Here is a 16,272-nt window from a genome sequence, read left to right on the forward strand (position 1 = left end):
ATCCTTCTTTCCCTCTTCCTTCCTCTCTGAAATCAAGAAAAACATATTTTTTAAATGAAGTACAAATTGGTAATTACAAAATAGTCATGGGGATATAAAGTGCAGCATAGGGAATGTAGTCAATAATATTGTAATAAATATATATGGTGCCAGAAGACTCTATATTTTCATTTAGTTTTCAAAAATACTTTTACCTACTCTCACTGAGACTGTATGTAAAGTCACTATGCATTATGCATTATTGCTTCTGGTCTCTCTCTCTCTCTCTCTCTCACACACACACACACACACACACACACACACACGCACACACACATACATGCATCAAATTGTTACTTTGCAAACAGAAAATAAAAACCTTTTCTTTTTAACATCATCCAAATGTAAATTGTTTTAATGTCTTCTGGGGGAGTTTTTCCAGTATTACTTAAAAATAAATTTTAATTCATTCACAGCCTCCAACGCCAGAAAATTGTCTCTGCATCAACCTAGAAAAAATACTCACAAATTGGAAAGTGGTAAGTTTACTCCTCTAGACAATTTTTCCTTCCTTAGCCTCAAAGACAGAACTCCCTTTCTCTCTTGCTACCACCTCACTGACCACTGGGACCAGTCTCCTTTGTTAGCCATTACACACCTTTCACTTCTCTGGAAACTGCAGTATCCCAGCGCTTGCTACCTTCACACACATTCCCAAGATGATCAGCAGTCAGATCAGTCTCGTTCATAACCTTGCAATGGCTACTCATCTCTCATTCAGCAGGTCTCTAGTGTGTCCCAGAAATGTGTCCCTTTTTTTTTAAGTTGTGATAAAACATATTATAAACTTACCATTGTAACAATTTTTAAGTGTACAGTTCAGTGGCATTAAATACATTCATATTGATGAGTAACCATCATTACCATCCATCTCCAGAACTTTTCTTCTCAAACTAAAATTCTATCCATTAACCAATAAATCTCCATTTGCCCTCCCTCTCATGCCCTGGTGACCAGCATTCTAGGAAATTGACTACTCTAGGTATCTCATATAAGTAGAATCAGATAATATTTGTCCTTTTGTGTCTAGATTAATTAAATTAGTATAATGCTTTCGAGGTTCATACATATTGTAAAATGTCTCAGAATTCTATTCTTTTTCAGGCTGAATAATATCCCATTTTATGTGTATGCAGAGTTTTCTTTATCCATTCATCCATCAATAGACATTTGGGATGTTTCCATCTTTTGGCTATTGTAAAAAATGCTGCTATGACCATTGGTATACAAATATCTGTTCAAGTCACTGCTTTCAGTTATTATGGGTATATTTCCAGAATGCATCTCTTTTTTTACATAAAATCCAAAGGCCTTATGTAATCTGTCCTTTTCCCAGAAAACACAAACGCTCTCTCTGATTGCTGTTCCTACTAATTTTCCTCTTGCTTACTCGGCTCTGCCCACCAAGTTCACTTTCATCTTGCTCCAGTCTAATACTATTGCATCAGAGTGCTTGCCTGTGAAGTTGGGTCCCTCTGCCCTAAAATTTTTTGCCCAAGATAACTGCCTGTTCATTCACTTTACTCAGGTCTCTGCTAAAATACCAATGTTGGTGGGCATTTCCAAATATTCAATATATATTAATATGCCCTCTAACATTTACTCTTTGTTGCTTTACCCCACTTTCTTTTTCTTCTTTGCCCTAATCAGAATCAGACATCCCATTTCTTTTTGGTTTATTGTCTTTCCTCCCCACTTAGAAAGTAAATCACATGAGATCAGACACTAGTTTTTATTTTGATCTCTGATGTAGCTCCATGTCCCAGAATAGTTTCTACTTCATAGTAGGCAGTTAATAAATATTTGATGAGTGACAGAATGACTGATTGAATGGGTGAATATCTGCACAAAATGGCATGTATGATATTCATCGCTATGCTCTTTATAATAAAATTATAAATACCCATCCTGAGGGAATCGTTAAATAAATTAGACACATTCATACTATGAAATACTATATAGCAGTGAAAAGAATGAGGTAACTCTATATGTACTACTATTAAAAATGTTCAAGAGAATAGTCATAAGTTTAAGAAAGCCAACTTCCAGAGCAATACAAATTATGCTAGAATTTATAGAACACGCGGGACTTCCCTCTTGTTACATAGACTGGGTGGGGAAAGTAGTTAGGGAAGATTTTGCTTTATCTGAATTATCTGGAAAAATTGCACCAAAGATGCAAAAAAAAATGTGTATTACTTGTACAGCTTGAAAAAAATGAAGATAGAGGGGGCAGGAGGGAGGGGAGTAAGAGATCAACCGAAGGACTTGTATGCATGCATATAAGCATAACTAATGGACATAAGACACTGGGGGGTAAGGGAGGGTAGGGGTTTGTCAAGGGCGGGGGGGAAAAAAGGACACTTATGTAATACCCTTTGTAATACTTTAAGCGAAAAATAAAAAAAAATAAAAAAAAATAAAAAATAAAAAAAAATTAAAAATGAAGATAGATATATTAATAGATAAATAATAGGTCACATGTAGGAGAGATGAAGAATGTCTGCTTTCATACTTATAAGAACTAAAACTTAGAATTTGAGATTTTGGAAATTCTGCATAATGTGCCAAAAGTCTGGTGATGGTCCATTTAGAATAGCAAAGGTGAAGATAAAAGTTAAGAGCTATTAGAACAAAAGATGTGAAATGTACTAGCAATGGCCTGCTGATGTTTCCCTCTATTTGCCTTCCCTCACCACCCCATATGCATGCATTTGCATACATCATACACATATATATGCCCACATTAATAGTGCATGCATTTCTATGTTAAAATATTCCACGTTAGAACGTATCAATCATCATTTCGAGGTTAAAACATGTCATAGATACATACACATAATCATAGATATCAGTATCTAAAAAGATGTGTACCAAGTAACAAATGTTATCTCTGAATTGTTTTTTAATTTAAAGGATTTTTCCTTCATACTACTATTTGCATATTTATTTTTATTTTTTCTGTAGCAATCATTTAGTACTTAGCAATTTGAAACATAATAACTATGTTTTTAAATTTAAACACTGCAAAATTAGAAACAAACCTAATTTTACCTTATTATGCAACACACAGAGTAAGTCTGCAAACCAACGGAAGGACTGGATATCTCTGCACACCCAAATAAAATACAGTCTCCTAAGCTTGTAAGGTTTCCAGTCATCCCTTTAAGATAAAAATAACACGGTAATGATTAGGATGGCAAAAAGTTAAGAATCCCTGCATCTTTGAAATTTTTATTTTCACTAGTAAGTAACCAACAGCAAAACAGCCATTTACATTCAAGCATCAGGCATAGCACTTACTGTAACTCCCAAAGGAATGTAAAATGAATATTCTGAGTCAAAGACAGGATATGCTCCATAAATTCAGTGTCCATACTTGTGAATATTATATGCATATCACCCATTTCCAGTTGAAGGTAATAAACTAAACTCTTGGATCAGAATACTTTTAGCCCTACATCTCAGGAAAAAAAGTTCCCTATTTTCTTTGAATTCAATCACACAGCAGGGCTCCAGTCTAGTCCTCATCACTCTTGCCCTGGTTTCCAGGCAAAGGGGACCAAAACCATTCCAGAAATTGGTTGTTTATCCCCTTCTTAATATCATTAAAGAAGGAGATTTCATAACTGCCTACTATGTAATGCATTCCAGTACCTCATGACTCCAAGTCTGGATTCCTACTTATAATTAGGAAGTAGACTTGAGGTTAAGAAAATATTCTTTTCTTTTCATAACTTTAGGTGTCCAAGTAACTTGCAATATGTTTTCAGAAACAAATGATTTCTGGCATGCAATATGGTTATTTTTCTAAGAACCTCCAAAAAGGCCCAAATTTATATCAAGAATTTAAAACTGAAGTAAAATATCATTAAACACATCATTTCAAATTACTGGTTCTTTTTTGGTACTCCATAAAACAGATTTTTAATGCAAATCATGTCTTGTAAGTGAATGTATGTAATAGAATTGAGAATAATTTCCTACTGTCATTTTGTTTATGTTTTCATGAGAATTACTAAATTAATTTTTTCTTATAATCCTAGGACAGAAATAACTGTAAAAGTCTATCCTGGTTAAGCAGTCTTACCTCTGAAATTAATAGTCTTCTGTCTTATTTATTTATTCATTTTTGTTAATCCTCATCCAAGGATATTTTTCCATTGATTTTTTTAGAGAGAGTGGAAGGTAGGGGGAAAGACAGAGAGAAAGAAACATGGACTTCAGAGAGCCACATCAACTGGTTGCTTCCTGCATATGCCCCGACTGAGGCCGGGGATCAAGCCTGCAACCGAGGTACACGTCCTTGACTGGAATCAAACCCAGGACCCTTCAGTCCTTGAGTTGATGCTCTATCCATTGAGCCAAACTGGCTAGGGTTCTTCTGTTTGTTTTAAATTTGCCAAGTAATAGATCAAGGAATGATGGGCTCATTCTGTCATCTCAGAAAAGCTCTCCCTGATCATATTTACGATAGCTTTAGCCCTTATTTCTATATCCCACGAATACCTCTTCTTATCATAGTTCTAATATTTTCTTAAGTAATATTATTCATGAATTTCTCACTGGTTTATTTTTATCTCCCCCTTTTGAACTAAGCTTTTTAAGGGAAGGGGCTCAGTTTCATTCATTGATGTATTACCTGTACCTACCTATAAGATAAATTGGCACATAGGTGCTCAAAAATATTTGTTGTGCACTTAACACTGATGAGACAGTAGAGAAATTAAGGCTGGTGGAGTAACTCTAATAAGGATAAAGACAGAAGAGTGCAGAGCTGCAGTACTGACATATTTCACAAAACATCATGCTGAAAGCCAAAGACCATATATTGAGAATCACTGAATTATTCCCTTCATCAATCAGTAAATGAAGTTCCTTCAATAGCAAGTACAAGGAATCTATAAGGAGACACTTCATATAAAAGAGAGATGTCTAAAATATCGACAGTTCTTTATATGGATGAATAAAATAGATCAAAATGACATACAGCAAGGTGTTGAGTATTGATGCAAATGGAGTTACTCCAATGCCTCCGGCCACGCAGAGGCTAACCTCATAGTTCAATGATTCCTCAAATGGACTTCCAAATGGGCCATCAATATATAGCCTATGGAGAGGAAGACAAAGGTGGAAAAGATGAAAATAAATAAAGTTACTTTATTGTTTCTCATAGTGACAAGCCTAAAAACAAGAAATGTTGTTTATGAACTGTCAATATTAACAGTACATCTGTTTCTAAGCATGCCTCTTTTGAGGGAAATATTAATTAATCATATAAAAATATACATTGGACCATGAGAGATAGCTAACAATTTAACGCTGATACTATTATATTACTACTAAAGGCCCGGTGCACAAAAATTTGTGCACTCAGGGGAGGGGGGTCCCTCAGCCCGTCCTGTGCCCTCTTGCAGTCTGGGACCCCTCAGGAGATAACGACCTGCTGGCTTAGGCCTGCTCCCGGGTGGCAGAGGGCAGGCCCAATCCCTAGGTGCAGACCCTGGTCGGGCTCAGAGCAGGGCTGATTGGGGAGTTGGGGCGCTGCCCCCTGTCATGCACAGAGCAGGGCGGATTGGGAGGTTGCGATGCCACCCTCAGTCACACTCAGGGTGGGGCCGATTGGGGGGTTGGGGCACCGCCCTCTGTCACACTCAAGGCAGGGTCGATGGGGAGATTGCGGCGCCACCCCCTGTCACGCACAGAGCAGGGCCAATCAGGGGGTTGGGGCGCTGCCCCCTGTCATGCACAGAGTAGTGCCAATAGGGGAGTTAGGGCACCGCCCCCTGTCACACACAGAGCAGGGCGGATCAGAGGGTTGGGGCACCACCCTCTATCACTCACAGAGCAGGGCCGATCAGGGGGTTGGGGCGCCGCCACTGTTACACTCAGGGCAGGGCCAATGGGGAGGTTATGGCTCTACCCCGTCACACACAGAGCAGGGCCTGTGGGGGGGGGGGGGAGTTGGGGCGCCTTCCCCTGTCACGAACAGAGCTGCAGGGCGATCAGGGGGTTTGGGCGCTGCCCCCTGTCATGCTGATCCCGGTGTTGGGAGGCATATTACCCTTTTACTATATAGGATAGAGGCCTGGGGGCTGGCTGGTTTGCCCTGAAGGGTGTCCTGGATCAGGGTGGGGGTCCCCAATGGGGTGCCTGGCCAGCCTGGATGAGGGGATGATGCCTGTTTGCAGCTGGTCACACACCCTTCAGGTGGGGGTCCCCACTGGGGTGCTTGGCCAGTCTGGGTGAGGGGCTGAGGGCTACTTTCAGGCTGGCGGTTGTTGACTGGAGCTCCCAACCGCTCCTTTTTTTTCTCTTTTTTTTATTTTATTCTTGGCCAGCTTTAGCTCTGACTCTAGCTCTGAGGCTTCGTATCTGGTTTGTTTGCCGTTCTATAATCGAAACAATGTATAACTTCAGCTCTGAGATCCCTGCAGGCTGAAAGCTGGTTTCTGGGGTTTTTTTTAGCTTCTATATTTGTTACAAAGTTTCTTAGAGTTGCAACTCAGAGGCCGGCAAGTCAGGCGGGGAACGTTGGAGTCTGCAGTCACTGGTGCAAGCAAGCCTCATGTTCGCTTCCAGCTGCCTGGCTGCCGGCCGCCATCTTGGCTGACAGTTAATTTGCATAAGGATATGCTGATTAGCCAATGGGAAGGGTAGCGGTCGTATGCTAATTACCATGTTTTTCTTTTATTAGTGTAGAATATTTGACTAAATTAAAATACCAACTGCTTTATGGTGTCTATATTCAATAAATAATGTTCTCTTTAATAGCAAAGTCAGTAGCAGAAGTAGTTACTGAAAACATTTACTATGTGAACAGGAAAGTACTAGAAAGAAAGAAAAGAAACTAATCTAGTTCCTCCTGTTGCCCCAGTTAGGTTGTAATAGTATAGAAACAGATGAAGAACAGTCTCAAAGGAATATTTAATTACTCTACTTGTGATTAAATATTTAACTGTGTGTGAGACAGTGAATCCTTCTTAACTGCAAAAATACTTGTTAATTGTTAACTCAATATTCATCTTCCCATTCTTTCCTAGTAACAAAAAACTCATTTCATCCAGGGAAGCAAAGTACCCAGACAAAAACACTACTAAGGGAGCCAGGCTCCCTTATCTATTTTGGTTGTGTGACTACCTTCTGGTTAAGGTGGTGTAAATGTAAGCGAAATTAGAAAAACTGGAAGAAGCTCTCAGTTGAAAGTTGCATATCTCTCTCTCTCTCTCTCGCTCTCTCTCTCTCTTACTTCTTTTTGTTTGTCAATCTTCACCCAAGGGTATTTTTCCCCTTGAGATTGGAAGGGAGGGGTAGAGACAGAGAGAATAATTGATGGGATCGAGCCTGCAACGGAGGTACATGCCCTTAACCCAGCAGTTCTCAACCTGTGGGTCGCAACCCTTTCACAGGGGTCGCCTAAGACCATCGGAAAACACATATATAATTACATATTGTTTTTGTGATTAATCACTATGCTTTAATTATGTTCAATTTGTAACCATGAGAATACAACCTGCATATCAGATATTTACATTATGATTCATAACAGTAGCAAAATTACAGTTATGAAGTAGCAACAAAAATAATTTTATGGTTGGGGGTCACCACAACATGAGGAATTGTATTAAACGGTCATGGCATTAGGAAGGTTGAGAACCACTGCCTTAACCAGAATCAAACCCGAGACCCCCTGTGGGAAACTGATATAGGGTTGAGCCTGGGACTGACCTGCTGGCAAAGTCACAAACAAGTCCCAGCTTAGAGGGCTCAGTCCTCTTAGCATAATTAGGCTTGACCTTATAACACTCCCCAGATCTTACCTGGGAAACTAATGGGCTGAGGGAAGTGCAGGGAGTGTAAACATGATCAAACAGGTGAAACTCACAAGAACTGTAACTATGGAAACAACTGCATTGTTTACCTCAGACTATAAAAGGTCGGTGCGGCCTGACTGAGCACAGGTGGAAGTCCTTCCTCTTGAGTTGGACTTACCCACCTGGTCCTCCAATATTTCCAAATTATCTCTTGTCTTTTCTATTTCATTTGTGTGCAGCTCCTCTTCCAGATATTGAACCCTGAACCACGCAGGACGTGGAGGGAAACATTTACGACAACCCCCCAGTCCATGGGGTGATGCTTTATCCACTGAGCCAAACGGGCCAGGGTGAAAGTTACACTCTTTATCACTCCCCATTTCTTTCCTTTTTCCTGGTGTCTAAAATGTTGACTTGATGGTCTAAATATTTATCTTTTATGACTACAGAATTATCAAACCCTCTATGGCTACCTAGTTCCAGATATCTTTATGTTAAAGAAAAATAAATATGTATATAGGGCACTGCCATTTTAAATCTTTTTTTTTTTCTGTTATAAAAATAACTTTGCTAAAAAATAATAACAGTCCTAAAAAGTACATTTATGTTGTCAGTCTTATGATATACATGCCTCTCATTGCTAGGAGTGATTTTAAGAGACCCCTTAAGATTAGGCATCTATGGGCTTACCAGTGAAGTGTTCAGTAAATGTTTACTAAATGAATGAATGAATGGATCGTCTTGTGACCTCTGAGGTCTATGGCATGTAGTCCATGGATACTATTAGTCATTGCCATGATCTGGTTTCCTCTGGACTACACTTCCTGGGCTTTTGGTAGTTATATTGAACCTTATGTCTAATTCTGACCACTGGGCTGTAAGTGGAAGCAATATCCGTTATTCCTGGAATGAGGCAAGGAAAACTCTGTCCCTCTCATGGAAACTAGAAAACAAAGCCAACTAAATCCTTGAAGGAAGCTGTCCTAGAAGGTGACTTGACCCTCAGGAGACACTTTATGAGCAAGAAATAAATGGGTTTCACCACATTTTCAGGGATTTTTCAAGGTTAACTAGTTACTACAGCAGAACATAGACCCTCTTGACTACTACATGTTCAGTACATACTTAAATCCTGCAAACATGCAAGAGTAGTGCTTTAAAAATACTCCATCTATTTTAAAAACTACTTATTGTACCTCAAGAAAAAATTACTCAAAGTTTAAATGCTTAAAGTAGTATTCCCAACATAGCAAAAATTCACAAAATACTGATAGATCATATACTCACAATATGCTTAATTCTTATTACATCTGTTTCATGCTTTAAAGCTTATTTACTCAACAAACAAACATATATTTAAAAGTTAATGATACAACATATTGGATTCTTAATAAAAATCTCAATATATCAGTGGCTCAAAAGCAACATATGTAAATTGATTCTACCACTTCCACCATGTGAGCAAATTTAGAACATAAAACATTAAGCAATAAAATTGGGATTAAAACTAAGTATTTCTAATTGCAAAAATAAGATTATTGTAAATCTCTACAATTATTTTGAATCCATTAGACTTAGTTCAATCTTCTCTTAAGCATTCATTACTTCATTCAACAAGTTTTATTTCCACTTGCAATGTACCTGATACTGTTCAGTGTCTGGGATACAAAAGTGAACAAGTTAGAACAAGCCCCTGACCTCATGGATCTTTGACTCTAGTGGGAAACGGGCTAGCTCATAAATAAAGATATAAAAAGATGTGTGATATAATGCTACATAGTGATATATGCTTTTTTTCAATTATTATTGAAGCTAGGTGATTTAGTGCATAAAAGTTCATTATTCGGTTCTGTTTACTTTTGCATTCACTTTAAATTTTGCATAGGCAGTTTAAAGGCATACTCAAAGAAAGTCTCTCTCTCTCCCTCTCTCTCTGTGGCGTTTGAGCAGAGATCTAAATGACATTAAGGAGCTAGACATAAAAGCACCTGGGAGAAGAATCTTTCCAGCAAGATATAAAAGCATCTGGGAAAAGTAACAGGAACTGCAAATAAACAAAGCATTCTTGGCTTAAGTATATTTAAATATATATGCTAAACCCTTCTCAGGAACTTTCAACTCAGTTTCTCTGCTCAGGCTACTGATAATTGTGTTTATGAATTTTCCTTTGTCGGAACTGATGCTCTGTTTGGGCCATTCCATGCCGGTTCCAGCTCTTTAACAAATATTTTAGCACTTACCCTATAAAAGGCATTCAAGTACTAGAGATTTTAGCAGTGAACAAGAGAAAAAAATCCCTCTCATTGTAGAGGGCTACTCTTTGATGTGATTATCTAACACATCCTCCATTGGCAAATACTTATCAAGTATCTTCTATATGCAAAATTCTGGAGCTAGAAAGTAACTCCTGTCCTTAGCAGTCTTGATGCTGTTCACGTCTCTATGTATGCCTGCTTTCAAAAAATCTGACACAAGGACATTGTATTTGACCAGCAAAGGATTAGCAAGAAGAGTCATTAGGCAATTATGTTTCCTATCTGTCTGGTTTCCAGCCCACATGCCCACACACACATCCTCCTATACCCCCATACAGCTACTCTTTGGTGTTTCAGAATAACTTTGGACAAGAGGACAAAAACTCAGAGGGTTCTAGCCACTTACGAAGGCTAGGATCATCAGTATGTTAATTTCCCTGTCTAAATCTGATTTCTTACATCTCTAAAAGGAGCAATTAGATATGATAACACAGAAAAAGCCTGCTAATAAGTGTAGAGAGCCACAATGATCCGAATTTTTTGTTAAAGCATCAATGAGCACCTAGAGTCTACTGTCATGCCATCTGAGAAGTCCAACATAAATATAAAAAATGGACTCAGTTCAGTATGAGATGAAAAATGTAAATGGGGATGTGGATTAAAGAACCATAGAGAATCATCTGTTTTTTTTCCACTGGAAATGTTTTTGCACAAGAATAAATAAAATTTTGATTTTTTGAGAGGAGGGATGAAAAATAAAACTACTAATAATTGATTACTTGGCAACACCTGTGTTTTTGAGGGAGGCAGAAATAGGAACTACTTAAGTAATTTTTTTACATATTTAAACTGATTCATGTGCAAAATCCATTGCCTTTAATTTATGAGCAGTGATTTTTCTCTCTATCTTAGTACCTTGTCTTTAAAAGAATGCTGTATTACTACTATCATTATATCTGTGAAAAGATTTCAGAAAGTAAAGGCAGCTATTCAAATCTGCAGCAACACAGTGGAGGGGAGATCAACCTGATACATTTTAAAGTTCAGTTGATGACTAGTGAAAAATTTCTTTATGAAGATTGTGAATCTAAGCGAATTCTAGGAAAAGGAGGAATCCTCTTCCCTGGCCCATTCAGAAATACATGAACATTTTTTGAAATATTGAAAGTAGAATCCTTTGAAGGTAGAATCCATTAAATGTTAATGAATTGAATTGTTTTAATGAGTAACATTGATGATCTGATACACCAGTTATATAAAATCTTTTCTCAGTGGAGAAATCTATGAGCTACAAATTAATTCAATTACATTAAAAATATAGCCAACACTTCCTATCACATCCCCCAAAACACACTGATATCATAATAAATTAAAATTGAACTTTTTAGGTAATCTGAGGAGAGAGCTGGTCATAACTCATAAAATTATTTTAAGAAAAACATTTTAATTAAAAAGAATAGATATTGGACAGCTTGGCATTTTGAAGCTGCGGACACACTGATTTTGGACCAGTATCACTGAGATAAGCACTGCTAAGGGTCAGAAACATAAATTACAAGCACAGGATGAACTAGGAAAATTAACAGTGGTGGGAGAGATTTACAAAGGTGGTTCTTGTCCCAGTCATGTTGGCAATAACCTTTCAGTAATTTGGAGATTCCAAAATGGCGGCAGAGTAAGTGGAAACTACACTGATACACTTCCAGGACCAAACTGGAATTACAACTAAAATACAAAAAAACCATCCTGAATAATCAACTGAAGACTAGATGGAAAGAACCCTAATGACCAGGGATGGAAAGTGGAGAGCACATAGACACTGGTAGGAAGGGCGGAGGCACAAAACTGCTGGACAGGCTCCCAAAGATAGCAACTGAAGTTCCGGAGTGATATTTAAGCTGAGGGGGGTTCCCACTGAGAACTCAGGAGTCTAAACCCCAAGCCTGGCTCCCAATACCAGAGCATCATAACTGAGAAAGGTGCCCACATAACATCTGGCTGTGAAAAGCAGCAGGGTTGCTGTATGCTAGGGAGAGATGGCTGGAAATACAGGCGCCCTCTTAAAGAGCCAACACATAAAATCCTGTGTGCAGCCACTCATCTTGGGTTCTGGCAGAGGGATGGTAGAGTTGATTGGAGCTGTGTGAGCAGAAGCCAGGGGCTAGAGCTTGAAAGGCAGACACCCTGGTTTCCTTTGCTGAATCATTCCCTCATACTACAGAGGACATCTTTGTCTGGCAGAACTTTACCATCCAGGCAACTTTTTGCCTGATAAAAAGCAATTGCCCCACCCAATTGGAAAAACGCTTGCCCCACTCTGAAGTTTCTGAAGCCCAAAAAGAGAATAGAAATAACAATCAGCCTGTAGACAGAAGAAATTACACCCCCCTCTTTCCCATTGAAAAACCTCTCCCCACAACTGTGGGCAATAGCCTGAGGCTACTCAAGACAACACAATCAGTTAGCAGGCAGAGGTGGGTCTCAGGATCTTTGAGTCTTTACCTGATCTAATTCTGAGCTAGGGGCTAGGAAAAGCAGACCTTAGTGTACATCATGGTCCTTTCCAAAGGTACCCAGTCCCAGTATAGGAAGCCACAGCTGTGAATTGCTGATAGCTCCAAGCAGGGTACTCAGGGCCAGACACAAACAGCATTTGAAATTGTACTGCACTAGAGATTGAGAGTCGTAGAAGATCTACCTAATCCATAGACACATAAAGCCAAACAGGCAGCCAAAATGGGGAGACAAAAAACACAAGCCCCAAATGAAAGAACAAGAGAATTCTCCAGAGAAGAGCTAAATGAAATGAAGATAAGAAATTAATCAGATGTAGAGTTCAGAATAATTATGGTAAGGATGCTCAACAGCATCAGAAAAGATATAGTAACTATGTAAGAAGACCAGTTGGAAATAAAGAATGACATAGCACTAATAAAGAACACATTGGAAGGAATAGATAGCAGATTAGGGGAAGCCAAGGATTAGATCAGTGGATTAGCAGACAGGTTAGAAAAAAATCATTCAATCAGAGAACCAAAAAGAAAAAAAGGAAAACAATTAAAAAACAGGAGGACAGCTTAAGGAAGCTATAGGACAACATGAAAAGTAATAATAGTTGCATCATAGAAGTTCCAGAAGGGGAAGAAAGTGAACAAGGGATAGAGAACTTGTTTGAAGAAATTATGGCAGAAAACTTCCCTAACATGGTGAAAAAATAAGTCATAGAAGTTCAGGAGGCACTGAGAGTCCCAAACAGGAAGAACCCAAACAGGCCAGATACATCTTAATTAAAATACCAAAAATTAGAGACAAAGAGAGAATCTTAAAGGCTGCAAGACAAAAGCAATTTGGTACCTACAAAGGAGCTCCCATAAGGATGTCAGCTGATTTTTCATCAGAAATTATACAGACCAGAAGAGAATGGCATAAATTATTCAAGGTAATAAAAAGCAAAGATCTGAAAACAGGATTACTATATCCAGCAAGGCTATCATTCAAAATAGACAGTGAAATAAATAGCTTCCCAGACAAAAAAAAAAAAAAAAAAAAAACTAAAGGAGTTTGTCACCACCAAACCAGCACTGTGAGAAATGCTAAATAAACAAGAAAAGCCCTGAGTTAATAGAAAGGAGAAAATAATAAAGATTACAACAGAAATAAACCACATAGAGACTAAAAAGAAACAATACAAAAGAACAATGAAACCAAGAGCTGGTTCTTTGAAAAGATAAACAAGATGGATGAACCTTTAAGAAAAAGAGACTCATCAAGAAAAAGAAAGAAACCAAAGGAATAAAATCAGAAACAAAAGCTGTGAAGTAACAACTGACACCACAGAAATACAAAAGATTGTAAGAAAATACTATCAGCAACTATATGCCAACAAACTGGACAATATGGATGGAATGGACAAATTCCTAGAAAAATTCAATATTCTAAAAGTGAATCAAGAAGAATCAGAAAACTTGAATAGGCTAATAACAATTGAGGAAATTGAAGCAGTAATCAAAAAATTCCAGCAAACAAAAGCTCTGGTCTTCACAGGAGAGTTTTATCAAACATTCAAAGAAGAGCTAACAATTTCCTCAAAAATCCAAGAGGAACGAACACTCCCAAGCTCTTTTTATGAGGCCAGCATTATCCTAATTCCAAAACCAGATAGAGACACTGCGAAGAAAGAGAATTACAGGCCGATATCCCTGATGAACATAGATGCTAAAATCCTCAACAAAATATAACAAATCAGATCCAGCAATATATTGAAAAGATCTTTCATGACCAAGTGGGATTTATTCCAGGGATGCAAGGATGGTACAATATTCGCAAATCAATAAACATGATGCATCACATAAACAAATTGAAAGACAAAAATCACATAATCATATCAATAGACACAGAAAAAGCATTTGATTGACTCCAGCTCCCATTTTTGATAAAAACTCTTAGCAAAGTGGAAGCAGAGGGCTCATACCTCAACATAATAAAGACCATGTGTGACAAACCTACAGCTAACATGAAATTCAATGGGCAAAAATTAAAAGCATTTCCTCTAAGAATGAAAACAAAACAGGGATGCCCGCTTTCACCACTCTTATTCAACATAGTACTAGAAGTGATAGCCACAGTGATCAGACAGGAGGAAAACATAAAAGACATCCAAATTAGAAAGGAGGAAGTAAAACTCTCATTATTTGCAGATGACATGATGTTGTACCTAGAAAACCCTAAAGACTCCACCAACAAAGTACAGTGGGTCCTTGACTTATGAGTGTCCCGACTAACGAGTTTTTCGAGATACGAGCCATCTCTCAGCCGATTTTTTGCTTTGAGTTACGAGCTAAAATTCGGGTTACGAGCCAGCTTTAGATACCCCACCGCTAGTTGGCACAGCGAACGGCACAGTGAACGCCACAACATCAGCCCAGCATCACGTGTCTCACTCGTTCACTTTATGATTTGACATACAAGTAATTTGAGTTATGAGCTCCGTCATGGAATGAATTAAACTCATAAGTCAAGGCCCCACTGTACTAGATTTAATAAATGAATTTGACAATATAGCAAGATACAAAATTAAAACCTAGAATTCGATGGCATTTTTTTAAACTGTAGAATTTAGTTCAATTATGTTGAATTACTTACCAAAATATTCTTATACTGTATGTCTCACTTTTCCATGCTTCTTACCTTTCCATTTCTTTCCTTGACTACTTTTACATTGCATTAGTCTCTGCTTTTAGTTTTCTATAAGTAAATTATGATGTTTCCCATGGTGAATTTATTTTTATTATGTTGCATGAGATTTATTGGTAACCCTGAATTTGAGCTATTATTTCTTCAAATAGTACATCTCCTGCACGCACTTTCTTGTTCCCTTACTTTTAGATCTCTAATGTAAAGAAATATGGGAACTTCTCACTCCTCCTATTACCTCTCTCTCAACCTTTCTTTCATATTTTCCATATCTTAGTCTCTTTGTGCTGCATCCTGGATAATTATTTCAGTTCTATTAGACAATTCATTCATTCTCACTATGGCTATGTTAATTTGGTAAGTTTGTGATATTGTATCTTTTATTTCTAGAAGCTCTGTTGGCTCTTTTCAAAAGTGCCTTGAGAAATTTCATTGTCCCATGTGTCTTAATCATTATTTCAATGCTGTTTTATTTCTTTAGTCATAGTAAGCATGTGTTTTATACTTTTTGAATATATGATTTCTACTAACATGTGCTCATGGTGTTTTGTTCCCTCATTTAAACAAATAAGAGTTCATATTCCTTGGTGCCTTATGTAAAGGAATCCTTTGAGAGTTAAAATGTGTCCCCTACAGGAGCATTTTCATTTTCCTCTTCTGGGCAACAGGAGAGCACCATAAATCTGAAATCACTTTAAACTAAACTTTAGTATCTGGGTTTATTGGGCTACATATACATTATGAATTCACTGTTCCAACTCAGGTGAGATGGAGCTTGTGGTTAGTAAATATCAGGGGAGATTTTTATTACCATTTTTCTCAGAGCCAGTGACAAAATGAGTCAATTATCCCACCTATCTCCTGCAGAGCAGACTATTTAGTCTCTACCTTATCTGGTGATGATGTCTCACTCAAGGAGTTTAGGCAATTTGCAGGGGTCTCTGATCTGCTCCCCAACTGTCCGGAATCCA

General features: G+C 38.0%; 1 protein-coding gene across 2 annotated transcripts in view; it reads right to left on the minus strand.

The window, feature by feature from the left end:
- The window catches only part of NOX4 (NADPH oxidase 4), a 161,007-nt gene that overhangs the window by 22,699 nt on the left and 122,036 nt on the right, over positions 1-16,272 (minus strand). For both annotated transcript variants that reach the window (XM_070425837.1, XM_070425838.1), the window contains 2 exons: positions 5,030-5,149; positions 3,094-3,202 (listed from right to left, as the gene is read on the minus strand). In XM_070425837.1, the coding sequence (XP_070281938.1) occupies positions 3,094-3,202; positions 5,030-5,149 (229 nt within the window). The remainder of the gene's footprint in view (positions 1-3,093; positions 3,203-5,029; positions 5,150-16,272) is intronic.

Source organism: Myotis yumanensis, unplaced genomic scaffold (assembly GCF_028538775.1).
Source record: "Myotis yumanensis isolate MYYU_CA2020_CCGP unplaced genomic scaffold, mMyoYum1.0.hap1 SCAF_10, whole genome shotgun sequence".
In the NCBI taxonomy this organism is placed as follows: Eukaryota; Metazoa; Chordata; class Mammalia; order Chiroptera; family Vespertilionidae; genus Myotis; species Myotis yumanensis.